General features: G+C 59.2%; 8 protein-coding genes across 8 annotated transcripts; 3 read left to right on the forward strand and 5 right to left on the reverse strand.

Annotated features, from left to right (window-relative positions):
- Positions 1-250: 250 nt before the first annotated feature.
- Positions 251-1,735, forward strand: A1Q1_06365 (uncharacterized protein; the record flags this gene model as incomplete). Its single annotated transcript, XM_014321479.1, has 1 exon — positions 251-1,735. The coding sequence occupies one exon, from the start codon at positions 251-253 to the stop codon at positions 1,733-1,735; it is 1,485 nt and encodes a 494-aa protein (XP_014176954.1).
- A 1,477-nt stretch (positions 1,736-3,212) lies between these two features.
- Positions 3,213-3,777, forward strand: A1Q1_06366 (uncharacterized protein; the record flags this gene model as incomplete). The annotated part of the gene is made up of 2 exons (XM_014321480.1): positions 3,213-3,697; positions 3,747-3,777. The coding sequence occupies 2 exons, from the start codon at positions 3,213-3,215 to the stop codon at positions 3,775-3,777; spliced, it is 516 nt and encodes a 171-aa protein (XP_014176955.1).
- A 2,092-nt stretch (positions 3,778-5,869) lies between these two features.
- A1Q1_06367 (uncharacterized protein) lies at positions 5,870-6,835 on the reverse strand (the record flags this gene model as incomplete). Its single annotated transcript, XM_014321481.1, has 2 exons — positions 5,870-6,371; positions 6,483-6,835. 2 exons carry the CDS (start codon positions 6,833-6,835, stop codon positions 5,870-5,872), a joined length of 855 nt encoding a protein of 284 aa, XP_014176956.1.
- Positions 6,836-7,672: 837 nt separating this feature from the next.
- Positions 7,673-8,833, reverse strand: A1Q1_06368 (uncharacterized protein; the record flags this gene model as incomplete). Its single annotated transcript, XM_014321482.1, has 1 exon — positions 7,673-8,833. The coding sequence occupies one exon, from the start codon at positions 8,831-8,833 to the stop codon at positions 7,673-7,675; it is 1,161 nt and encodes a 386-aa protein (XP_014176957.1).
- Positions 8,834-9,927: 1,094 nt separating this feature from the next.
- Positions 9,928-10,455, reverse strand: A1Q1_06369 (uncharacterized protein; the record flags this gene model as incomplete). The annotated part of the gene is made up of 1 exon (XM_014321483.1): positions 9,928-10,455. The coding sequence occupies one exon, from the start codon at positions 10,453-10,455 to the stop codon at positions 9,928-9,930; it is 528 nt and encodes a 175-aa protein (XP_014176958.1).
- A 1,000-nt stretch (positions 10,456-11,455) lies between these two features.
- A1Q1_06370 (uncharacterized protein) lies at positions 11,456-11,893 on the reverse strand (the record flags this gene model as incomplete). Its single annotated transcript, XM_014321484.1, has 1 exon — positions 11,456-11,893. The coding sequence occupies one exon, from the start codon at positions 11,891-11,893 to the stop codon at positions 11,456-11,458; it is 438 nt and encodes a 145-aa protein (XP_014176959.1).
- A 2,025-nt stretch (positions 11,894-13,918) lies between these two features.
- Positions 13,919-15,673, reverse strand: A1Q1_06371 (uncharacterized protein; the record flags this gene model as incomplete). Its single annotated transcript, XM_014321485.1, has 1 exon — positions 13,919-15,673. The coding sequence occupies one exon, from the start codon at positions 15,671-15,673 to the stop codon at positions 13,919-13,921; it is 1,755 nt and encodes a 584-aa protein (XP_014176960.1).
- An 8,402-nt stretch (positions 15,674-24,075) lies between these two features.
- Positions 24,076-24,855, forward strand: A1Q1_06372 (expansin family protein; the record flags this gene model as incomplete). The annotated part of the gene is made up of 1 exon (XM_014321486.1): positions 24,076-24,855. The coding sequence occupies one exon, from the start codon at positions 24,076-24,078 to the stop codon at positions 24,853-24,855; it is 780 nt and encodes a 259-aa protein (XP_014176961.1).
- Positions 24,856-25,107: the final 252 nt, after the last annotated feature.

A 25,107-nucleotide genomic window follows, 5' to 3' on the forward strand; every position in this document is an offset into this window, starting at 1 on the left:
CTGCTTCCGACATTGTTCATCCCATTGTTCTTCCGGACATCATCCAGTTTGACATTGCTCGATCGCATCGCAATCGCTGACGCCCGTCACGCCTCACTCACATACCTCACCCACGCTTACAACCACAGCAGTTGATAATGAACGACGAGCAACCGTTGTCCGCTGTGGGCGATGCAGCGCCCTGGACGTTGTGGGCGTATAAGACTGACTAGCAGGACATGATGCGGGCGCTCACCAACCAGAGGCAATCATGACGCCAACAACATTACGAGTACCAGACATCCTCCTCGACGAACTGCACGCATACCACCCGGGCGTGTTCGTGTTCGCGGAGAAGGGCTTTCCCTTCCCTCTTCTCCGTGACGAGGCCGAGGCAGCCATCACGCTCGTGAATGAGGTTTCCAACGACCCCCGGTTCAGCATCGACGCGAGAGACCAGGCGATGATCTTTCTCCGCAAGGCGCTGAACAATATGGAGATCATCTTTGGCGAAAGCGACAGTGAGGATGAGGACGATGATGACGACGAGGCGTCGTTCTTCTCAGGCAACGATGACGGGGAGGTAAATCATCAGGAGGAGGAGACGGAAGGCGCAGGTGCGGAGAGCGGATCACACGGTGAGAAGGATCGGATAAGCACACTCGAACGCGAGATTGAGGACCTGCGTGAGCGCGTCGACGAACTCGAGGACTTCCGGCAGAGGATGAACGACCTCAGCGACAGCCTGGCGCGTATCGCCGCCATTCCGTCTATGACGCCGCCAGCGTCCCAGGCGCCGGACCTGGCTCCCGAATCCGGCACCGAGTCGCCGGTCGACGCGGCAGACATCTCGCGCGAATCTGCAGACACCGTTCCAAGCTTCGAGAAGCACTCTCCTGATGCTCCCGACGCTATTGACGCCGCCAACGCTCCGGGGACTCCTGAAGCGCGACCAGTCTCAGTCCTGCTCCCGCGACAGACCGGTAGCATCCCTACCGTTTCGAAGCGGGGAGGGTCGCGCTCGTCAAGCGACTCAGGCCAGTCCAAAGTGACAAAAGTGCGGCCGCGGCGGCGTCAGCAAGACACGCACCGCTCGCGCAGGTCATATCCCTCCCGCCGCTCCCAGCTGGCGCAGTCATCGCACCGCTCCAAGCTCTCCGAGACGAGCAGCGCGGACATTGGCTCTGTGCTCGCGCAGCCTCCCAGTCGCGATCGTTCGGTGTCTGAGAAGTTCATCGCCCGCTTGAACGAAGAAGCCGCCAGGCGGGGCTTGTTCAGGAATCATGGAGTGTTCGACAGCCGTTCCCCCTCGCCTGACTCTTCGAGGCGGAACCAGCTCTCCATCCGCTCTCAGAGGCTGGCGAGGACGAAGCTCGACATGTCCTCTGTCAGGAGCCAGCTGTCGCCGATGAAGGAGACCCCGTCAGAAAGCCCTAAGGAGGCCAAGTGGGAGAGGAAGTCGGAAAGCACGCAGGCAAAGTTGGGCCCGAAGACCAGTGGAGCGGTGAGCTTCCCGCCCGGCACTATTCCGGAGGACACGTGCACCTCCTGGGAATGCGAGCATAACCCGCCGCCGGCCGCTGCCGCCTCAGCACCGACGAGCACAAGGCAGCGAGTGCTCAGTTGGAAGGCGAGGTGGACTCGCGAGAGGGGAGACGCACGCTGGGCACGTCCAGAGTCTCCACCCGGCTCGCACTCGAGGGATAAGCGAACCCGGGCACTCGTGGCCAAGCTGGAGCGCTTGACGCGGTACTAGTCGTCGTCAACTGATTGCCAGGCTGTTTGCCTGAGCTCCCGAGCTGGTCGGCGTAGCAGAACATGTGTAGCAGTATTGTAGAGTACGAACCAGATGTCACTGTTGTTGTTCCACGCACGGGCCGCTTGTTGCTCGCTAGCGCCATCCGCAGCGCCCAGGGCCAAGACCATGATACATGACGCACGCGCTCGTTTTGTTTTTGCCACCCATCACCACCACCCATGTCGAGGACACCAACCCAACACAGACAGAGGACGCCCACGCTACGGACACCGACTCGGTCCCGCACACCGGGTACACCGCGCACACCGCGCCCAGCCCTGTCGCCGACGCCGGCCCGGAGACGGCGGCTCAGCAGTGTCTCTGAGATCTCGCCGCCGGGCTCGCCCAGCTCTCCGACAGAGATCACATTCATCACCCTCCCCCCACCAACGCCCGACCGGCGCTCACCGCGCCCAAACCCCCTTCGGAATCGCAAGTCGTCTGTTCCCCTCTCAACACCGCGGAAGCGACAGCGCACGACGACCCCGACTGCGTCGACACCGTCACGAGCGTCGTTTGTGCCCAGTGCCCAGCCCCCGCTGTCGAATCTCAGGTCCGATCAGCCGGTAGCGTTTCCCCCGGACGCAGGGCGGCAGACAGAGCGGCTAGGACAAGGGATCCCGATTCCCGCACCGATCGCGGCTCACCCCGACTTTCGCCAGTTCCTGTCCGACCTCGAGCCGGAGGTTCAGGCCGGAATCGAGGCGAATGTCATCAGTACGCCTGTCAGTGAGGCTGTGGTAGACGCGATGTGGGAGGCGTGTACGTTTCTCCGGGACACGGCGCCGGGGTTGAAGGCAATAGCGACGGGCCTGCTTCGAGAGGTTCTGAACCATGCCGCCTAGCCGGTAGAGGGGAGTAATCCCGCGTGTAGAGTTGCTGGAGCTGCCTTTGTTCGATGTATATCATAGCTCAAGCAGTTCGCGGCCAGGCAGCCGTAAGCCAACTCGGAGCATGTTGCCACGGCTCGTCCATGTAGCCGTTGAACCGAGAGTGGGAACACAAAGAACGCCTGCAGGAAAAAGAGACAGGAAAGAGACCTGATGGCGAGTCATTTTGGCGTTTGTGCAAGGGCCACCAGACGCGTGACAGGGCGTAGGAGGGGCGGCGGGACGTGACTGATTTTTCAACTTTCGAGCGGCGGAAGTTGGTCAAAGTTGGCCCCTGCACGTCGGTTCCCTGCCGAGTCAATTGACTCTGTGGGCGATCAAAGGCGACTTTGTCCTGGGTTCGACATATAAACACGTCTACTTCCTGCATCCCCCATTGACTCCCCACTTTTGCTCACGCTCTTGACGCTCTCGACGCTCTCTACGACTGTTAACGACTCGAACGCTCCCGAACGCTTCTCGACAAACGACTTCCCAAGCAACGCTCGCTCTCGCTCGCTTCAAGTCCAATTGTGAAAGCTCCTCTGAACAACAACACCAACAACATGCCCCTCAACGTCCTTGGACTCCTGCGCCGGCCCCTGTCCCGCACCCCGTCCAATGCCTCAATCGACTCTGCGTTCTCCTCCACCTCCTCCTCCTCAACGCACACCTGCAACTGTCCCTCCTGCCCCTCTTCCGTGTTTCCGTCGTCCTCTTCTTCCATGCCCTCGATGGCTTCTCACTCCTCCGGCCTGACGCACGCCACGCACGCCTCGACAGCTACCTCCTCAACCGTCGACTCTACCCTCTCCACGGACTCCAACGGCTCCAGTGGCAGCGGCAAATCGCGCAGCTCGGCCCGCTCCGCCGCCTCCTCGGCCAAGCGGAAACTGAGGATGCTGTACCGCTCCAAATTCCCGAACGTTTATTACACGGACAAGGCTATCGTGTATGTCAAGCCGAAGAGGAGGACAAGTAAGCGGAGTATTGGCCACCCGAGGCCGCTCGTGAAGAAGGGTCGCTCAACGGTGGTGCGCTATCGTACTCCGTGAGCCGCATCTCGCAGGTTCCAACATTGCAGTCATGACGACTACAAGCACGACGGAGGAGAGGAGGGAGGAGGAATAGAGGAGTTCATGCCAGCCCCAGAGGCAGTTTGTTGTATATTGTCTTACTATGTTCATGCACTATACGTCTTTCACCCAACTGGAGGTGTCAATGGCGCGAAGGACGGGTCAGAATTAGGGTGGAACTGGCAGGTGGTGAAACCGCCATTCATCGCTGGGGCTGAAACCGTGACTTGTCACGAGCTGGTCATCACTACCAAGGGCCCTATCGAAGTGAACATAGCTGCACGTTCATTCGCCAGTCATGCGTCTTGGGGAACACGATCTGGCTAGCTGGCTAGTGCTCCGGAGGAGATCTCGGACTGCGGAGCGGAGCGGTCATGACAACTGCCTGTCCGGCGGAGTCGCCCACGCTGTGCTGTCGTGGGCTATTGAATTTCCCACCACCATTAAGCGGGCACTACGACGAGAGCAGCGACAATCGACGGCGTGTCGCGCCGCGGCTCGTGCGATCGCCGCTGCTATCGAGTTACAGCATGGCGCTGCGCCGTTTCGCACTCCGCAGACGGCAGTGAGTCGTACTCAAGATTAGACATGGCATCTAGAGGTTACAACGGTGAGAACAGCGTGATACAAGAGTGTATAGTCGACACGAGACTGGACAAGGGACTGCGAGAGCGGCAATGCTCACACCGTCGGCGTCGACGGGCCCGCCTCCTGCGTACGAGTAGGCACAGTGGCCGCATCCTGGTTGCAGTACGGGCACGTCGTGCCGCCCGAGGTGCGTAGCCACTCGAGCAGGCAGCTGTCGTGGAAGACGTGTCCGCATCGTGTCCTCCAGAGCGTCGGCGCCGACACGGACTTGGTGACGATGTTGGTCGACGGGGGCGGGTATTCGTCGTAGCAGATGGGGCAGTCGGCTTGGTCTGCGTCGAGCACGACAGGCTCGTGCGGCAGCGCAGTGCCCTTCCACTCCTCTGCGTTGGGCACGTAGCACACACACGTCACAAAGTGGGGGACGTCGTTCGTCGTCGGCGCGCGCAGGGGGGCGTTGATCAGGTGCCGACGGTTCGAGTACGCGCGGGCGATGGGTCGGATGACCCAGCCCAGAATCAGGTGGCACCACTGCAGAATGTTGATGACGTAAAGCCCGTACCGAACCTTGGGCGAGCGCTGGCCGCAGACGTCCATCGCAAACTTGTTGAAACACCACGAGAGATAGATCGTTGCCACCCATTCGGCTGCCATGAAAGCGAGCTCCCATCTGTTGTCAGTTCGCGTCCTACTCCGCAGAAACTTACGATGAGCTCGAGCTATTGCGGTTGAAGTGTCGCTGCCTCTGCGGCCTAGGGGGCAGGTTGGCCTGCTCACCGCCCTCGCCGAGCGGTTGCGCCTCTGGGGCGCCGCCGAGGCGCTTCAGGGGCAGGCCCCCGAGTCTCGTTCGCCTGGCGACCTCGCGGAACCACGCTCTTGTGCGCTCACGGCGCACCTTCATGTGCCATCGGTACCGGATCGAGGAGACGTTGAAGAAAAGGATGGGGAAGAGGACGATGATGGAGAAGATGAGGGCGCGGTCGTAGTGCGTGCGCTTGCAGGATTGGTCTGTGAGCCCCTTCGAGTCGACGAGCGCGAGGAAGACGATCTCGCCCACGAACAGCGTCAGTGTCCAGAGGAACTGGATCACTTCGCACACCAATGCGATCATGGTGTTCGTGTGTGGTTGAAGATGGGGGAGAGGCGGAGTGTGAGGTTGTGAAAGCGGTCGTGCAGGTGGACATGAACCAAACCTGAGGGTGGCTGTGCGGGCCAAGCAAGCGCATGCAGCGCAGCCGGTGAAGGGTTCAGCCAGATCTCGCGCGTGATTTAGCTTTCAACCTCGCTTGCCTCGGTTACCGAAACAGCCGCGCAGCTTGTATCTGCAATCAGCCTCGCACAGGTCTCTGCTATTTCAACTATGCATCAACTGGCATCATGGGAAGCTCTTTCATGTACAACAGGCTCACGTTGCTTTGATGGCTACAAGATGCGGAATATTGGTTAATGATGATTACGAGATTGGTACAGGGGGATTAATTTAGAGATCGTCGCTTTATTACGTTTCGTGATTCGTCGTCGATTTCTGGGTTTGGGAGTGTGATTCGAGTGGCGTTGCTTTAAACAGTCACAGCAGCGGCGTCCTGGTTGCAGTACGGGCAGATCGATCCTCGGGAGGTTTTGAACCACTCAAGCAGACACTTTTCATGGAAGACGTGTCCGCATCTAGTCTTCCACAGCGTGGGAGCGGTGACGGGTCCCTGCTTCCTCAACAGACGGCGCTTGACGTGTGACTCGGGGCCCTCAAAGTCGTCAAAGCACACGCTGCACATTGCCGAGTCGGCATCAAGTTCGATGGGCGGGTGCGGCAGGTTGCAGGCGGAGTACTTAGAGTCGCTGGGCACGTAGCACACGCGCTGCACGAAGGGGTACCCCGACGTCGAAGGCGCGCACGCCACGGGGAGGCGGGGGACGATGGCCGGCCTCCATTGCTTGATGTAGTGCTTGATGGCGGGCCGGACGGCACAAGTGTTGCCGAGATACACCCATGTCATGAGCAGCAGAATCAGCTCAAGCGTCAGAATTTCGGGCTGGCGAAGACAGCGGGCCTTTCGCGTGTTGCTGCGGTAGGCCGAGGTTATGACCGGCGGACACCAGAAGACCATGAAGAACAGCATCCCCCGACACCTATCTGTCAGCTTGATCTACGGTTGTACGTCTTCGCAAACATACCACGTCGTGGCGTCCTTGCCGCTGACGCTCCGTCTGTGTGGCCGCCTGGGTGGCACGAAGTTGCCGGGCTCCTCACCGGCGGCACCCACACCGGCGCCGAGGCGGGTGAGGCGGGCGAGCTGTTGCAGCCATCGCCGCTGCTGTTCTCGCACCTTGCGCACCTTCCAAGTATACGCAAGGCTGAAGGCGTCCGCAACTGCGAGGCCGATGAACCACGGCAGGTTGAAGCCGAGTAACGCACTTTGGCTGCATTTGTAGCCGCGCACGTCCGCCAGGCGCATGTACGCGATCGAGGCGACAACGATCGTAGACGAGAGCAGGAGTTGGATAATGTCGATAGCGAGGTCAAGCATCGGGTAAGAGTGTGCTGCAGAGTACTGGAAAGCAGCATACAGCTTATATGTCTTCCCTCTGCCGAGTCGTACATGCCTGGACGCAACTCGCCACCCAGGAGCGCGGACTCGAGCACTCGCAACTCTTGACTCGTGACGAAATGGTACTCGGTTGCGTCGGCTCGAGGTATATTACACGGGTGCCTATGCACGTTGAGGACCAGCCAGCTGGCTCAGCATCCGTCACCAGCCACTGCACTGGCACAGGCAAACGGACTAGTCCGGTGGTGTAAGTTGTGTGCGCTGATAGCATGCGGCCCACGGGTCCGCCATGGCCACCGCCGGAATCCCGTAGAGGCCGCCTCTGTCATGCACGGGGGATCAGCTGACACCAATCTTATCATCGGTTCTTAACTGTTACCGAGACAGGAACACTGCCTCAAGCCGCTCGGTCCTGCGGAGCGCCACCAGCACCGCCCTTGGCTTGGCCGACTCGATTCGGACCGTACCTCATAAGCACCGTCCGAGGGTTCGGTAGGAACCAGCATGAGTTCTGAATCCAATCACATTGATACCCGCTATCTATACAGTTATGCAAACGTGCGCTCCACTCCTCCTGTTTCGGCCGCGAGCGGAGAGTTCGCGGAGGAACGTCACAACGCCACTCGATGTCATCGGTGGCAATTAAGGCTGGCGATAAGATTGAGCGGGGATAGCCCGGTGAACACCGTCATCTCGGAGCTTGGCCAGCTGCGGATCGCCCTGTCCTCGAGGCGGGATATCTTTTCCGGGCTCTCCAATCAGGCTCAGTTGTCGTTTGTGATGCCCTTATATACGAGTCCCACGCATCGCAATGCTCTACAGACTGTCCTTCGTGTCGGTCACCTGCACCTCCAGGATCTGGGCACCAGGAGCATACTGCGACTGCCGGACACGACCGAAGCAGGCAGGGCAGTCCATGTGTCCCTCCTTGAACCTCGCCTGGAGGCAGTCGATGTGGAAAGTATGTCCGCACCGGAATCGCCAGAGCGGGGCACCTGTGGCAATCTGGCCGAAGATCATGTGTCTCTGCATCCATGACACACTCTCGTGCGGAGGCTGGAAGGGCTTGACGCAGATGGAGCAGAACGCCTCTGCCGGTTTGAGTGTGTGCGGCGGGATCGCGAATATGAAGCCGCGGAAGCGTTCCGGCTCGGGTACGTAGATGCACTCCTCGATGGAGGCTGGTGCGATCGCGACTGCGCCCATGTACTCCCACGCCTCGACAATACGCTCGTCCCGCGCCGCAATGGGGTAACGTGCGATCCACGACAGGAAGTGGACCACGCCCAAGGCTAGCATTGCGGCCTGTACCGGAGGCAGTTGGCGGAGGAGGTCAGCCCCTCGTCTGGCGTACAGCGTCGGATCGGCCATGTTCACGAGAGCGGCGGCCGCGAAGCCGACCGCCAGGATATCGAGGAGGAGGAGAAGGCCGAAGAGATTGAAACCCCTGATGTCAGACTCTCTCAAAGGGTATGCAACGTACAAAATAAACCATCCCGTCGTCTCGGAGACATGTCTCGCCGTGCGGATTGCAGCCATGGTGGCGGCGCCGCCCCATTCGGCCTCGTTTGGCGTCCTCTCCTCGTCTGTGCCTGCCTTCCTCTCAGAACGAGGCGCATTCCACCTCTGCGCGCGCAGGAACCGAATCCTCCTCATCGCTCCGTATCGCTGCCCAAGCGTCATGGGCAAGGTGAATACGAACAGACTGGCAGTCACGACGAGGAACGATATCGCAGATGCCCAGCACCACCGGTGCAGCCGCTCGTAGCGGCCTCCGATCAGGTTGACATGCTGTGCCTTCTTCAGCGTGTTCGTCACGTAAGCCGCGAGGCCCATCACACCGCCGTCAGCGCTACGAAGTAGCATTCGAAGAGGAACGCGATCATCCCGCTTGGTGTTCAGTCGAGGGAAAGCAAGAGTGAGTGAGGTGTCTGTGTTATGGATGTTGGATGGGCAACCGGAGTGCCTCCCGCACATATGAGGCGACGGAGCATAGTTTGTCGCACTGGTACTCACTCAGAGCGCCAAGCCAAACGAACACCAGTGCCGCCAGTTGATGAGCGCGGAGCGAGGCAGTGTGAGGGGCGGTGTCGTGACAGGTCAGGGCCGTAGTCAATACGGTTACAACCGAGATGCCGTAGATAAGAAAGCAGAGCACAGCGCCCGACATACAACAACGTGCGTCGCGTTCTCCCCAGCATCGCCCCCACTCCTTCCTTCTCTGTACCTGATGCGTGGCGGGGCTCCGTTCCCGTTCTTCTCGTTGAGCAACACCTGGTCCAAGTCTCCATGCACGTCCTCGTTCCCGATAGTACGGCTGACAGGGCTGGCGCTCAGTGCTCGGGTCCGAGGGTGCCCAACCCAACGCACTGCTCGTGCCTTGCACCACTTTCCCGCGGATGGATCCGCAACAAACGTTTCCATTGTGTCTCTTTCCGTGCATTCTGGTGGGTACGTTTGGTTCTGAGGCTGGCGCCACCCACCGAGAACGCCGGCCAAGTGCGAGTGCGGAAGGACGGACCGCTTCTGAGATCAATCACATCCCTCTTAAGTGTGCTGATAGTGGAACGCTTGGCGGCCTTGGCCGCCACACAAAACCAGCATTGCAGTAACGTCGCGCTGTTAAAGGTCTCGCATACGAAGTTCACTGACTTCTCGCAGCCCCGAGCAACCGAGAATTGACAACCAAGTCTTAGCGCAGCCATTCCGTTACCGGCTCGCATCACTGAGTAGCTGGCTGAATGCGATCAGCAACTTGATAGCCCTGGACTATAGGAGTAGGGCCGAAAACTCTGTCTCTCCGACCTCCCGCATCCTGACTACAGAAGTGCTCGATAGCCGAGCAAGACGTCTGCGTGCTCTGTGGGATCAAGTTACATGTATCCGGATCGCCGTCGTCCGGGCTAACCTACAATATCGGCTGGGCAAGTATTCTAACAAAGGTTGGGAGAGGGAAGGTGCGTGTCTGAGCTGAGCCGCTCAGCTGTCATGGTCGTGGGGGTGGGGTAAACGAGCTCTTCGATTACGCCTTGAAGTGGTCGGCGATCAATGATCGCGGGAACTGGAGAAGTCTATGCAGCCAGCGTGCCGAGGACGAAGCGGGACGGCCTCGGGCCTTCCTCCTGCTTCTTCTTCTTCTTTGAGGGCGACTTGGGCGTCTTGGGATTCCGCGGCGGCGCAGGCGTGTACCCGGTGTGGCTCCCATTGGGGCCCTTGACCTTCACTTTATAGAAGCGTACGAATCCAAGGTTGATCTCGGACACCTTAACCTCTGGCTGTGGTGGGATGGCCGGGACAGGAGGCACAGGGGGCAGTTCAGCGACGTCGGGAAGGCGGGCATCGGGCTCGGCCGTTTCGGGACCAGTGTCGAGACGCAGCGCGCTCTGCGAGCCCACGGAGCTGTCAGCCCGTGACCGGCCGGAGGAACGCGAGCCCTTCCGTTCCTTCCAGAAGAGAAGGGAGCGGCTCTTCTTGATCGACCCCGTCGTGGGTGCGGAGGAAGGTGAAGTCGTGGAACGTTGCAGTGGGAGCGGATCCCCGGGGAGATGCGCAGACGGCGACTCGAACGACGACGGCGGGGTCGACATGACACTGCTCATGCTGCAAGGCACTGTGTGCTGCAAACTGGGGTAGAGGGTGGGGCAAAGGGAGGAGGACGAGGAGTCCACCCCACGACGCAGACCTATATGTCGCTGCACGATGCACACACTAACATGCTAGTGGGCCTCCGAGTGGGGATCGTGGGGAAGCCGGCAACTGTGCCAGACGTGCCGGTCAGTCATCCTGCGCTAGCGCGCTGCCTACAGTTACACTACGCGCCGCTGAGCTCAGAGTTGCGGCGTAGCGCAGTGCCTAGCCGTATTCGGTCTGGCATGGCAAAGTCCCGCTCGCCCGCTCCACTTGACACAGTCCATATTGCAACTAGACGGCCTTAGTGCAACCCGCAAGTCCGGCTTAGGCCTGGACGGGAAGCCTTCCCTGGTTTGAACCCAATAAATGAAGCGCCTTCAGTGCAGAGTTGAAGGGCGGCGAAGGCGTCTTAAGGGCACGACTGGACGGCTGATAATCGCGTGGACCGGGACGGTGCTTCAATCAGGGCGTCTCAGTGCCCTGACGGCTGTGATCGCTGCGATCTGCATGATGCATCTCAAGAACACATCGCTGTGCCCTGCTGAAGCACGCATGAAGCTGGGAAAGATGTTTCTTGACAGTAGCATGAGGTATGCCCCAGCATATTGCTTCGGCAACTCGAAAACCGGAAGAAATGCTCTAGCATGACACTAGGCCGCATTCCGGCCCACCACCACCATGGACTCCAAGCACTAAACAACTTAGCTCAAGCCCAAACACGCTAGTCTCACTTCCACTTGCTGACGAAGCTGGGGACATCGAACGATGCATGCGAACCGTATATAAGAGTGTCGGCGTCTGCGTGAGAAGTTGAACGTCCGCCATTCCAGCGGACATCCAAGGGTTGTCGATCAGGAGAGATCGTATTCGTGAGAAAGAATGGTGTACTAAGACGGTCACTGGAGTGAAGTCGCCTGCCTGGTACCGTAATGCGGGGAACAGCTAAAGTTACCCCACAATTCGTCCTCGCTAGTCGTCCTTCGTGTCCTCGGTGGTGCGTTGCATGCGCCTGCGCGACTCCATTCCCGCCTTGCGTGCGACAGCATCCAGCTCGGCGTCGGCCTTGGCGGAGATGGCATCAGCCTCGGCCTGCAGCTTGTCCGCCTCAGCATTGAGCTTCTTGATCTCGGCATCCGCCTTGCCGCAATCCCTGCCGCCCGCGGCGGTATCGCGCATCTTCCAGCTCAGGCCGCCCTTGACCTGCACCACTGCGAGTGAGACAAGCAGCAGGTTCAGGTAGTACACCTTGATTGAGCCGTCGACGCCGGCCTTCTTCCAGCGCTCGGCCTCGGCTTCGCGCTCGCTTGGGCGACCGGCAAAGCTCTGCAGGTACACCTCGACATGGTGACCGCGCTTAGGTCCCGTGGGCTCAGAAGTGGGAGGAGGGTAGGCTGCAGTGGCGCTCATCCTAGGGATTGAGTGGATGGAGGAGATTGAAGCGTTGGAGTCGATGGGAGAAGGTCACGACAGCATCATCTGCCATGCATTAAAGATGTCGGAGCGAGATGCACAGCGGATGGTGACACCTCGTGCTTCAATGTTGCGGTAGTGCTAAATCGGGGTGTGGTGCCTTGCTCGGCGGGCATCCGTCCCCGTCACAAGCGTCACATGACGGTCCGAAGCTCCGAGCGCCATCTGCTCCGATGCACTCTCAATTGTCGCTCACGTCAGTGTCTCCTCATGCACTCACCCAGTTTGCACCTTGAACTTACTGCACATTGTGATGTTCGCGTTTCGATTGCACTACGTGCAGGATTGAAGACGGAAATAGCCTGGTTAGTGTCGAGCGATGAACGGATTGGTGCGGAAGATACACGACAATGCGCAAGCGTACGGCTGTGCTGTCTATTGCTCTAAAGTTGATCCTTACTCTGCAGCTCCGAGATCATAACATCTCCGATAAACATTGCTGGCGCTTGCTCGTCGTCTACAGCTAAGACTCTTACCCGTCGCCGTCTTCGCCGAAGGTTCCTCCTCCGAGAGCGGAAGTGCGTATGGGCGATAGTACAGGGTCAAGTAACCTCACATGTTTCTAGCCTTCAGGTCACGCGTTGGGGACAGCTTGTGGCATCCAACTCGTTTGACTGACGAAATAAGTGTTACATGACATAGTGCTGACTGTATTGAGGATTGTACTGCTCATTGCAGAAGCATCGGGTCCCGGTGTAGATAGAGTCTGCTTACTACCACCACTCCCACAAGGTACAGACATGTCGACATGAAAGAGCAACTGGTGGACTCGGGGGGAGTTCTTGCAAGGCCACCATGTCACATATGTTAGAATGAAAGGCTGGAACATGATACTTGCATGTTCTACTGTGGGGCAAGAGGCTCTATCCCTGTTGTGCTCGCGGATATTTGCAGAGAACGTGCTCCTCACTGTCCTTTTTCCGCCATCTTGCCTTATGTGCAGCAGAGCCCCGTCCCTTCTCCTCCGGACTCACTCTCCTCTTGGAAATACCTGGGCTATTGTGGCGTTCGTCTCGGGCAGCAAACCGAGCTCATCGCGATGCAAGAGGTGCCAGGACAGGTCACTGCAAGATAATCGCGTGTGATGCGTGCCTGACAGGCATTCCTTAGGATGGCCATCCGCAAATCTTTGCTAGAACTCCTCAATCAGTATCCGATCGTGCATTTATTGTTTCCTACGTATAAAGGAGCATGCAGGGCTGCTTCGACTTCACAGGTGAGGTTACAGGTCTCAAAATGCTGCATCTCACGGAGCAGCAATGACCCCTTGCGCTTGGGAGAAGAACCGCTTACAATCTACGATTAATGCCTCAGCAGCCCAGGCGCCTGCGGTCATCGTCTAGCCCTTGCAGATGCGCATCACCCAGCATCTGGTATCGACATGCGTCACCGACGCTGTCTGCTTCGCATGTCCCGAACCTCCCTTCCTTCAAAACCTTTCGGCCAATTCCCTCGGCCTCGGCATCCACCACCTCTCAATTGGCCGACCCCGCAAGATGCTCCTCTTAATGGCCGCGATGACGTCGCCTTGCCTGTCTCCGCGGCCGAGCGCCGATGCCCTTTTGACAGGCAATGACTCGGCTTGCTGACTACTACGACGTAGGGCGAGAGTCTGGGTCCGAGCCCGAGACTTGTGTGCCGAGCCTGACACTGTTGACGGCATGACGATTGGGTGGATCTGGGTGAAGACGTGACGCGCAAGATCGGCGGTGATGTGCCGCCTTGCGTCAGATTTTCGTGGCAGCGATCATGGCTCCACTTTTGATCGTCCTCTTTCTTGGCGCTGAGATCAGTGGAAGACGACTGATGAGCTATGTCAGAGACACGGGCGGAATGGGAAAAGTGTAGCATCTAGGATTAAGGTATATGGAGTACTGATACAACAATGGGAAGGACTAGTGGCGACGTGGGTGCACGCGGCCACTGCGTTAGGGAAGGGATCCATCGTCCGAGTCGGACATTCTAATCGCGTTCTGGTGTCGGCTGCTCTGGCTCCTGGTCGAGCCTGCTGTGGTTCTTCGACCACGGGACGAGACGGGAGAGCACAGGCCCCGCGCGGATGTGTGTCGCGGCGCAGATCGCGAGCGCGCCGTCGGCCTGAGTCATGCTGTGGCTCGAGGCGAGCACAACATACAGCGGCTCAGTCCGGCTGGGGTCTGGGTGAAACTTGTCGTGCAGCATCTTCTTGCCTGCGAAACCGAAGCCATCGAACGCGGCCGCGTTCACGCGCCGCGTCGCGCCGTGCCAGTGCTTCCGCAGACCCTCGATGCTGCCGATCACACGCTGCGGCTCCAGGCCGAACGTCATGTGCTCTGCGCCAGCGCGGCGCAGCCAGCCCATCGCTGCAACAGTCAGGAAGTCGGTAGTGCCCGCTGGCGCGGTGGGGATGGCGACGACGGGGTCGAGAAGGTATCGTCCGGGCGAAACGGTCATGAGAGTCGCCATGCCGTTGGGCCGCTCGTCGGAGTCGACAGTGTAGAAGTACGTCTGCAGGTAGGGCAAGTCGAAGACGCGGAGCTTGGTGCTGTAGGCTGAGGCTTCGCCCTTGGCCACCTCTTTGCTCGCGTAGCACTCGTCATACACGCCTTGCAGATAAGCCTCGAGAACGGCGTCCCGTCCGTCAGCCGGGTTGTACATGCGTAGCACGCCGTCCTTTGCCATCTTCTTGACGGTGAACAACATGCGCTTCCCGTTGGTGCCGTCGAGGATGGCGTTCGATTGAGGGTTGACCACCTGCTCGTTGGCGAACTGAATCGTGCTCCAGCGGGCAGCCGAGGCGATGGCGGCAGTCTCGGCACCGACGCCGACCATGGCAAGCCGCCAGCGTCGTGCCCGGCAGTACGTCTGGAACTGGTCGAGAATGTCCTTCTTCACGTCTGATGAGCAGACAGGGTCACCGAACACAATGGCGTAGTGGTGGAACATTCCCTTGACGTGCTTGTACGAGATGGCTGCGTTCTTTCCGCATGAGATCCAGATGCGGTACGACGGGTCGGAGAACGTGATGCTCCAGCCGCCGTACTGAGAGACGAGCTCCTCAGTGAGCGCAGAGGCGACGTTGTGCTCGAGGCTGAAGTCGGTTGCCGGAACGGGTGCTCCGCTCCGCGTGGCGACTTGCCGGTCGGCTGGCACCTGGAACTTCTCAATGCTTTCCCGCCTTGCACGAAGCTCCCGCTTGGCGCTGATGGGGTGCTTCAGCCCGTCGAGGGCGATCTCCCATCCCTGCAGGTCCGCCTTCTTCGCCTTGGCCTCCTCCTCTGCCCGCCGCTTCTCCTTGTTGATCTCGCGGCGTGCTCGTCGCTTGGCGGCGCGAGCGGCGGCTTTGGAAGTGGTGATGGAGGAAGCAGGGGTCGATGTGGAGGTTGACTCCTCCAGTGATGATGACGATGGGCTGCGCAGCTCGACGGACGACGAGGCGAGGGACGGCTCCCGCGTCAGTGGGGGTGTTGAGGCAGTCAGGCTCGGGGAGGAGTACAGGGACTCCTGGCGTGGTGACTCAGACGAAGCCTTGGGTCGGTCAGGCGCTGTGGCCGAGGCGGGAATCACGTTCATCGAAAACCGTGGGGTGGTCTTAGCGTCCTCCTGCAGAAACTCCAGGCTTAGATGCTGCAAGCTGGGGTGCTCCCATAGCGAGTTGACGTTTGCCGGGTCGAAGGGGTCCTGGTTGAACCTCTTATCGAGGGGGTCGGCAATCTCGGGCTGTCGTATGAGCACCATTGTCGTCGTCGCTGATGGAGGGGTCGGCTGTGGATATGTTTATGTGTGGAGTTCGCGAGTCTGAGTGTGGCGACAGGCGAGTGTGCAATTGTGGAATGGGATCAGCTAGTGATGTGCAGTGGTACGATGTTCGAGAAGTGTGTTGTTGATTAAAGTCGGGCGACTGTGTTGAACAACAAGTGTCGAAGACAGAATGGCTGTGCAACGACGCGTCAATGTGTCGAGCGTGGGTGAGGGTGATATGAGTAAGAGTCAAAAGACAAGAGGGGGTGGGTGTCGAGTTTATCGGGTCCGCGTCGAAGGCAAGGGGGAGCGGGGGAGGTCGAGCGGCTAAGAGCAGTGCTAGCTAGATTGTAGATCGGTCGAAGGGTGTGGGGCACATGGGCCTCGAGACTGTGAAGCTGCTTTTGTATAGCATGTCGGATGGAGAGCCGGAGGGGGCAGGGATAGTCCGGTGACGAAGCGGAAAGTCTTTCGAGCTTGTGGGTAGTGTTCGGCGGCGAGCAGAGCAGGATACGATGATGGTGACACGCGCTGTACGGCCTGGGTGCAGCATTTCGCCACACCCAAGACTTGCACGCCAGACGGCCGAGGCTTGACTCAGCACGCCCAGAGCGCCAGGGCTAAAAATGGAATGCCCGACGATAGCCCCGCAATCGCCTCATCGTTTCCTCTGCTCGCCTCAGCCGTTCTTCCTGCTCCCTGCGGCATTGGCGTCCCTGAACCAAGGCATTCCTCACCAATGCTAGTCCATCTCCTCAAAGTACTCTCGAGCTTCGCAACAGCCGGGCCTCGCGTCCAGTGCCTCGCGCCGAGTTGAGGACTATTTTTGCCCGCCACGCACTTCACCACTTATGTCCGCGGCACTGCGCTGATCTCAGCTTCTCATTGAATCGTCATCTCTCCACCGATGATGTAGCTCCGCATCCCTGCCTATTCCATCTCCGATCTCCGTCACCGTAAGGCACACACCCACATGCATCCACGGAGTACCCCTCCGTCTCCGTCACTCGATGCATGCGGCACCCATCCGGCAGCCGTACGATTGCTGATCGGCTCGATCGTCCCGTTACAATAGTTAAGACCTAGATGCCGAAACGGCTCTAGTTGCATGCGTTATGCACAGTTGCAGCTAACAAGCGGTGCATGGAACCAGGCCTAGCCAGGGGGCGGGTTCCCCTTACTATTCACTTTACACGCAAGCGTGCTGTGCAGTGTACGAGTTGGCGTCAGGCGTGCTGTGTGGCAGCCTACTCGGAGCTCGGACCGGGCGCAGCATGAACAGCATGCGGCTGCAACAACTTAGTCTTCCCAGCGTAGTCTTTCTTTGGAACCCATCATCCGCCGGATGCGAGCAAGACAGCCGTGCCGAGCCGGGTACAACCGTGCACAGCACTGCCTCCTGAGGTTCACGCGGGTGGCCTGGGCCAGAGGAGAGCAGCAATCGCGCGCCAAGTGCCGCTTAGCGCGATTGCTCGCGCCTAGCGTACCCGGGAAAAGGACGACACTTACGAGTTGCTTTTGTTGCATTGTTTGGCTCGAAACGGCTGCGCTCTCGCTAGTACTTCCAGTGGAGCATGGCACGCAGGGGCTGGAGGTGGGCTGCAAACCGTATTTATAGATGCTGTGCAGTGCACCTGGGACCATGCGGGCTGGCTCGGCTCCGGGTGCTGTTGAAATGTTGTTTCGGTTCGAGAAGTGGAGACACGCTGACGAGTCTCAGAGCTGCGCTTCATGCCACGTTCCTTTGTGACGTTGAGTTGCATCAGGCTCATACCTAATGCCTTCAAGCGACAACCAAACGGCCAGAGAGAGATGTGTGTGGGAAGAAGACGTCGACCTTCTCCCGCGTAATAGATGCTCCGCGACGCAAGAGCCGTCTGGAGTTCAGCTTACGGTCGTGGAGCCGGGCTATTCCTGTCCGCAAGGCCAGAGGCAGGTGACCCAAGTGAATGAATAATTCGGATGAACTGCGGATAATAATAGATAAGCCTGCGAGTTGAACATGTCCCGGCCGCGTACGAGAGTTGAACCGCGCAAGCCCGAAATAGCTTACCAGGCACGGCTGGAATTGGTTGGCTCTGTGTGTAGAAATGGCTGCGTCCATGATCGTACAGGTTGCGTCCATGGAGGAGAGATCTCGAGATCTTGCACGGCCATGAGTGACGACTGCGCGATCTGCCGTATGCTGAACTGCACAACTGTCACAACTCGAAACGCGAACGCCAGACTAAGAGATGCGGTGCTGATGGGCTATTCCGGACCTGGAGCAGCATTTCGGGCTCGCCGCTGTTATTCTGAGTGGGTTGCACAGGAGTGCAAGGCGCGATCGCAAGGGCAATCGGTACAAGTGCGAATAGACCAGGTCGACATGACTGCGCACTGCGCTTGTCCTGGCTCGCTGGTTAGTGTCCTGGCGCAGAAGGCGCTGCTTGTAGAGGCATGATGCGCCGATGTGACACTCTCGCACCGAAGGTTCAACGTGAGCTGCCTGAGACTTTACCATTGCCCAGAACGATGAAGGCATGTTATGTGCGCTGCATCGCTGCCGTGACGCCCAGCATGTCCGGGCTGTCAAGTTCAGACGCTCGCAATGGCCCCACCGACCACTCAGGCGTAGCTGCTTGCGGGTAGTCACTGTGTCCTGGCCCCGCCTGAGCCGTGATCGTCGTCACTACTGCGCACCACGCACGCTGCGCGTTACCCGGTTACAGCCTCACCGGAGTCACGAAGCGCCGCTCCTACCGATACAGCGCGCACGGAGCTGCGCCGTCTGCGTTATCGATCACGATCTGGTCGGGGACCTCTGTCGTCCGCTCCAGCTTGCGCAGAGAGCATTCCACGATTCATGGCATATGGAGTGACCCGTGGCCGTCTTGGACGACAGAGCAGACTGGTGGGGCTCAACGGTGCTGCCATCAGTGCCGCCCATATCACAGGCTGCTACTAGTCAGCCGGTGTGTCTGTCGCTACTGCCCTTGTTGGTATCGGCGTCTTGCTTCGTTCGGGAAAGTTCTCTTGCTCGCCTTCGCTATCGTCTGACGGCTCTTGGGTTTGGACTGACGTTACTCTCACTACTCGCAAAGTGTAGTCAGGCTTAACATTTGCTCTTCTGACGATTCGAACAGAATTGGACATCCTGGACGTCCGCATACTATCGCTTAACGTCTCCAGTGGCCTTCCTCGCACCTGCGCCCTTGAGGTCTCGAGCTGACTCGGCTAAGCGCCCTCTGTCCCGTCGATAGGCGACATGCGCACATCCTTTGGCCTTCCTCAGTCACATTCGTCCGCTGCATTACGCCCTTCCAGGCTGGCCGGCTGTACTTCCTCGCCTCCTGCTCGAACGCTTCTTCGTACTCAATTTAACAACAATCACTCGATCAGCACTCACCTTGAACCCTCCTTCCACTCTTCCCCGTCCCGGTTGGCATAAGCTATCATCGCGTGGGGCTCATGCGGCTGCCAAAGGACGAGTCAGGCGAGTACATCTCATTGAGCGAAAGACATCGACCAGAAGTACACGTCGGCCGTTCTTTGGATGTCTTCCAAAGGATGAGTCCAATGGCGACTGTGTTAGCCAACGTCGAGCTCTCGCTGACATCGTAGCCCTCTCTGACGCTGCCATCGCCTGCATTCCTCGCTTAGTGTTCAATAACACGGTGGATTCTGCATCGCTTACTCGTCTGGTTACCTTCCAAACTGAGTGGGGGTCAGCGGCGACTGCGTTAGCTAAATTGAGCTCTCGCTGACAGCTAGCTTTCATGAACACAGCCTCGCATTGTGAGTATCCCTCACCCAGTACAACTGTACTGCGGTGCAATGCGAAAGCTTCTCTGATCAAGGGATCCGATCAAGGGGGCGGAAGGCGTCGGTGACAGCCAAACTTTACCTTCGCTGACAACATAGTCCATCAACGATTTCCCGGTGAGTGTCCCTCACTCAGCGACGAATCGGGGGAACATCTCGACTCGTCGATCCCTTCCTCGACAGGGTTGGGTCAGACGGCGACTGCGTTAGCTATGATTTAATTCTCGCTGACACCATAGCGACTCTTCCACAGATCTATATTGTGAGTTTCACTCAACCAGCTCGTCGCGTCAACAAGATTGCCCTGCCTTGAAAGGTTGGCTGGTTGGCTTCCTTCCACTTGAGCAGACTCAACGGCGACTGCGTCAGCCAAACCTGTATCTCGCTGAGAACTGCCTGCCTCAGCTCCACTTGCGCGCAAAGAACAAGCGTGTTAATGAAGACCTTCCCTCCGCCAGCGTCTGCCCTCACCCATGACTCAGTGAGTATCACCCACTCAGCTTCTTTCGAGGGCTACTACCAAACCTGCCGTTGTCGCTATCGGCGGCTGCGGCATGGAGAAGGCGACTGCGTCAGCCGAACATCAAACGCTGAAGACTTGTCCTCCTCTCAAGTCGATACGATTGGGAGTCCTCGATGTCCCAGACTCGCACCGCTATCCTCTCCTCGGTATCACAACCACCCCGGCAACTGTGTTAACAGGGCCAGGATTGACTGGGTTGATCCTTAGAGCTTCGTGAGTGCCAGCGGCCCTTCTCGAGCTGACTTCACAGAACGACGTCCGCAGATTCCACCAGGCTTCCTCCTCATTGCCACCCTACGAGCTCGGGACGCTTGGGTGCTCTGACGGTGAGTCCACTCACTCAGCAACGAACCAGGCTTGTTCGGGGCGGCCGACCGAACAAGCTTGTGGTCTAGGATCTCGCAATGCTCTCTTCTGGCAATAAATCCCACATGTTCCCCTCCGTGCAGACGCGACCGACGGCAGTCCGCTTTCCCTTCCCCCGGAGCACGATGGCTCCGTGGCGGCACAACCCACACCCCCGAGTAGGCACGGCCACTCGCGGCGGTAACGATTCAGCGACACGACCCGAGGAGGCACGGTGACCCCTCGCGGCAGCTCAGATCACAGCACACCCCCGAGTAGGCAGAATGACCACTCGCGGCGGTTCAGATTCACCCCGAACGACGAAGAAGGCGAGGCAACGAAGCCACCTCTTTGCGGGGTCGGACAGGGCCACAAAGGCGCGGCACGTCGAGGCGGCGAACCGCTGTGAGGCAACCAGAAGATAGCATTTCGGCGACCATCCCCTCCCGCAAGGGGACACCGGCGATTGTATCAGCGTTCGTGCTGACCCTAGAGACTTCGAACTATCATCGTTGGTTTCGGTGGCGTCAGGTGTGGAAGGACTGCCCCTAAGTCAAGGTTAGTGCAGTAAGTAGACAAGCGGTAGATGCAAATCCCATACTATGACAGATGAGGAGACTGAGAGAGCCCCATGCAGCCTGCAACGAGTTTTGGGTACCGACAGGACGAGCGGACACAAGCATTACCTCCGCACACCACAACACACCCGACAGCGATCACGTGAGGGCAATGTCTGGTTCGCTAAGCTCAACAGTCTAAGGCTGAGAAATCCCACACCCACGCGGCCCAGGCACGACATCCAGGCCCCGGCTCCGGGCCGATGATCCTTCCTGCCTCTCCCGGGGGTCGATGACGACAAAGGCCAGGTGAAGCGAGGGCCTCAGAAATTTTCTGGCTTGAAGCCATGCAACGCCCGTACGCCGGTCGTCTGAACCAGCCTTTGACATTCAGCGCCCGACGACGCCCAGCTGCTGCTCGACCAGTAAGCAGAGGGCGGAGAGACGGTTGTCAGGATTATGCATGGCATGGCTGGGCCTGACCCTTCAGGCGGCTCCTCTGGAATCTCGCCTGATCTCCGTGGTGTCTGATTCTGCCGTTTGCTGTGCCGTCCACCAGACGCTGTGAAGCGGGGCATGTTGGCTGAATCGTGGCCTGGCGTTGCCCGGAAGCCTCTGACTAATGCGGCGCTCTTTGTCTCTGAGGCAATCTCACAGGCTGGGTCTACCCTCAGGCTGACCGCGGGAAAGAAGGAATGCGCTCAGTCTAGCTGTCTAGTTGCCGGTCGGCCATCATTCTCGTAGTTGGTCGGGCATCGGCATCCGCAGAGGTCCAGGCTTCGGCAAGCTCCACTTGATCAATTCGGCCATTCGGTGAGCCCGGCGAGCACGGCGCATGGACATGTCTGAAAGTAGACATAGACACGGGAAGGTCTTTCCTATCAAAACGAGGTCTGTACGCTTGGACACTAGCAAGACCGAGATCTCGACGGCTCGCGGAATGGTACTGGACGAGGACGAGGTCAGTGCAGCGATGTCCGCTCAAGAAGGGCCGTCAACGGACCTAGAACCATCACTGCTAGCCCTGCGTCGTCTTGGCCAACGAGAGATGCAGCAGTGCAGCGGCGATCAGCGACGGCGCCGCCTCCTTCATCAGAGAGATCTGGAATCTGCGTGTCGATCCAAACAGGCCCATCGCACAGCATCTCATGACGTCGCCGTGATGGGATGGCCAGATGTAGACACTGCGGCATGCGTTGGGCGCGTTGGGGAAGGACAAACAACAGCGTCTCCGATCAAGCTTCAATAAGCTCCGAGCGCCGTAGGGCTGCAGACAGGATCGCAGGGCCGTGACGTCTGTCCTTTCGATCCGTCCTTCGTTGAGACCGTCCGACGGACCAGGCTATCGACGTTCCGTCAATCCGTCCCCTGATGATCCATGCCCTTCCACAAAGGCTGGACAATGCGTCACACCCTCACGCTCTCACAAAAGTAAACACAAACGAACCGCTGCTGCGTCATCGTTGCGATGCATGGCTGAGACGGTGACTTCCCACACCACCTGGTTTGGAGGTTGTGAAAGTGTGTATTCAAGCATCGGAGCTCGGAGACTGGCGTGCACCCCCGAAAATGAGCCCGGATCGGGGGTGCATACGGCATGAATGCGATCTGCCGGAAGTCTTATGGCTGTCTTCCGTTGACTCTAGCGCTGGCAGGAAGCCTGGGCTGCAGAGCTGAAGAGGCTGCCGGAAGCAAACACGCTACGGCCCAGCGTACGGCTGGCGCGTCGTGATTCGGCCCGGGGTCCTGCCGGGCCTGGCGTGGCTTTCAATGTCTTGCAGACCAGGAACCCCCGACCCTCGAAAAGCCTCAGGCCGCATGCTCATCTGTACCTCTTGTTCCTGAGTGTGCCTGAGCATCGCAGCCGGAAGAAGGCATGCTCCCTTCTGCGCCGTGGTCTCCGCGACTCTGCGGTGCTGCTGTGCTGCCTGCGACGAAGGTTAGGCAGTCAGCCCCTGCGCCCACTTCCCCCTGCACCATAGCGCTGGAGCGCAGTAATGCGGGCAGGAGTGGCCACGAGGTATTTAGGGTGCGTCCGCACCCTGCCGGACCCTGTGTCAGGCCCAGACTTAAGCTGCAAATCCAGGGTGCTTGCGTGTTTCGAACTTCCGCTTTGGGACAAACATCCCGGCGCCAGCCAGCCAGGCAGAGCTTTTTCAGCCCAGCAAAGCCCAAGGAGGCGCCCACGCGACAAGCCGGTCTGCGGCGCTCGACGCCCGTTCAAACCGCTGAACCACTGTGTGCTGTACGCCCCCCTTCGCGCCCCTGCCTGGCTGGCTGGCTGGCTGCTTCCACCTCGTTGTTTGGCTCGGACCCCTTTTCTGCGACCCTCATCCTCAATCCTCTCCACTCGATCTGCTTCCTCCCTCATCTCCGACTCCTCTCGTACCTCTCTCGCCTGGCCTCCGGACCCTCTGTCGCTCTCTCACACACCTCATCTCGCCTGACCTCGGCACCCACTCTCTTTTTTCCTCTCAACGATATATCCTCCGACTCGCCGAGACGACTAACCTCCCCCTCGTCTCTTGACAATCCCTCTCTCTCTCTCTCTCTCTCCACATCGCATCCGAACGTCTCCGCGACACAACTCGAACGGTCCTGCTCGACGCACACGACCATCTCCGGTTCGACACCAGCCTGGTTTGACACCTTACCTCAGCGTGAGTTGTTGCTCTCATCGCTTCAGCTGACAATCAGCTTCTCTCCTTGTCACCCGCCTCTCCCTTACTCGCGAGACTTTGACAGCCTCGACAACACTTTCTGTCTAATCGACACCTGTCCCAAAAGAAATAAACAAAACGTTGAAAAATGAAGCTCCTCGCCTCGTTCCTCCTCTCGCTGCTCGCTACTACTAGCGCAGCGCACTCGCCCCGCTCCTCGGCTGGACGCAGGCGTCACCACGCCAAGCGCCAGAACTCTGGCGACGCGACCTTCTACGCCGTCGGCCTGGGCGCGTGCGGTAACACGAAGTGAGTAAGGCTGCACACCTCCACCACAACCGACCATCGGATGGACGGGCCGTGCGTTGCTCCACGGTGCGATCCACAGATCCCCGGATCTACCTGGGGTTAATTAATCGTTGTTCCGTGTGACCGTGTGGCATGTGGTGGCATGTGGCATTACTAGTTTTCGAAGGGGCGCACCGCTGACAGCTTAGCAACGACAACGAGATGGTCGTCGCGCTGAACGCCCCGCAGTGGGACGGCGGCGCGCACTGTGGTCAAATGCTCACGATCACGCTCGGCGGCAAGAGCCAGACCGCTAAGGTCGTCGACCTCTGCCCCGGCTGCGCCCACGGCTCTCTCGACATGTCTCCCGCGCTTTTTGAGAAGTTCAACTCGAAGGATGTCGGCCGCTTCCAGATGTCTTGGACCTGGAACGACGGTTCCGGCGGCGGTTCCTCTGGCGGCGACCAGCAGCAGCAGCAGGAGCAGAGCTCGGAGGAGCCCAAGCCCAGCTCGAAGAAGGAGGAGAAGCCCTCGTCTACCTGGTCGCCCGAGCCTACGAGCACCTGGACGCCCGAGCCCAGCACCGAGGCGCCGAAGAGCACCTCGACCTGGTCGCCTGAGCCCAGCTCGACGGCTCCCTCGAGCTCGGCCGCGCCCTCGCCCAGCTCGTCCTCGTCCGCTGCCCCCTCCACCTCGTCGTCTACTGCCGCGCCCTCGTCCTCGTCCTCGACGACCTCATCGTCGTCGGCCGCGCCGTCCTCTTCGTCCTCGACGCTGCCCTCGTCCAACTCGACCCTCTCCACCTCCACCTCGCAGAACAGCACCTCGGCCAGCTCTAGCTCGACCCAGAGCTCGAGCTCCTCCACCCGTCTGCCCGACGTCTCGGCCGAGTCGCCCAATGACTCGGTCCTCACGCCCGGCAGCAGCGAGGGCAACCTCGCCAAGGTCAACGAGCTCGTCGTCTCGCTTGGCCGGCTGGTCGTTGCTGGTGCGACGGCTTAAGCGTGCTGTGGTAGTGGTGTAGTGTTTTGGGCTTTGGGACTTGCTTTTTTTTTATTCTGCTCGTTTTATTTTTAGATTCTGCGCCAAGGCGCTTTAGATGTACAATTGTTTTGCTCTCACTCTTACTCTGCTCTGTGCGCACTTGCTTGTTCTCATCTCGCTCACTTGGGCTTCTTCGGGGGTTTGGGAGCTTTGTGCAGAAGGAGGAATGGGTCATGAAAGTTCGTCGCATTATACAGTCTCTCCTGTGGC

Source organism: Trichosporon asahii (assembly GCF_000293215.1).
Source record: "Trichosporon asahii var. asahii CBS 2479 unplaced genomic scaffold scaffold00075, whole genome shotgun sequence".
Taxonomy (NCBI): Eukaryota; Fungi; Basidiomycota; class Tremellomycetes; order Trichosporonales; family Trichosporonaceae; genus Trichosporon; species Trichosporon asahii.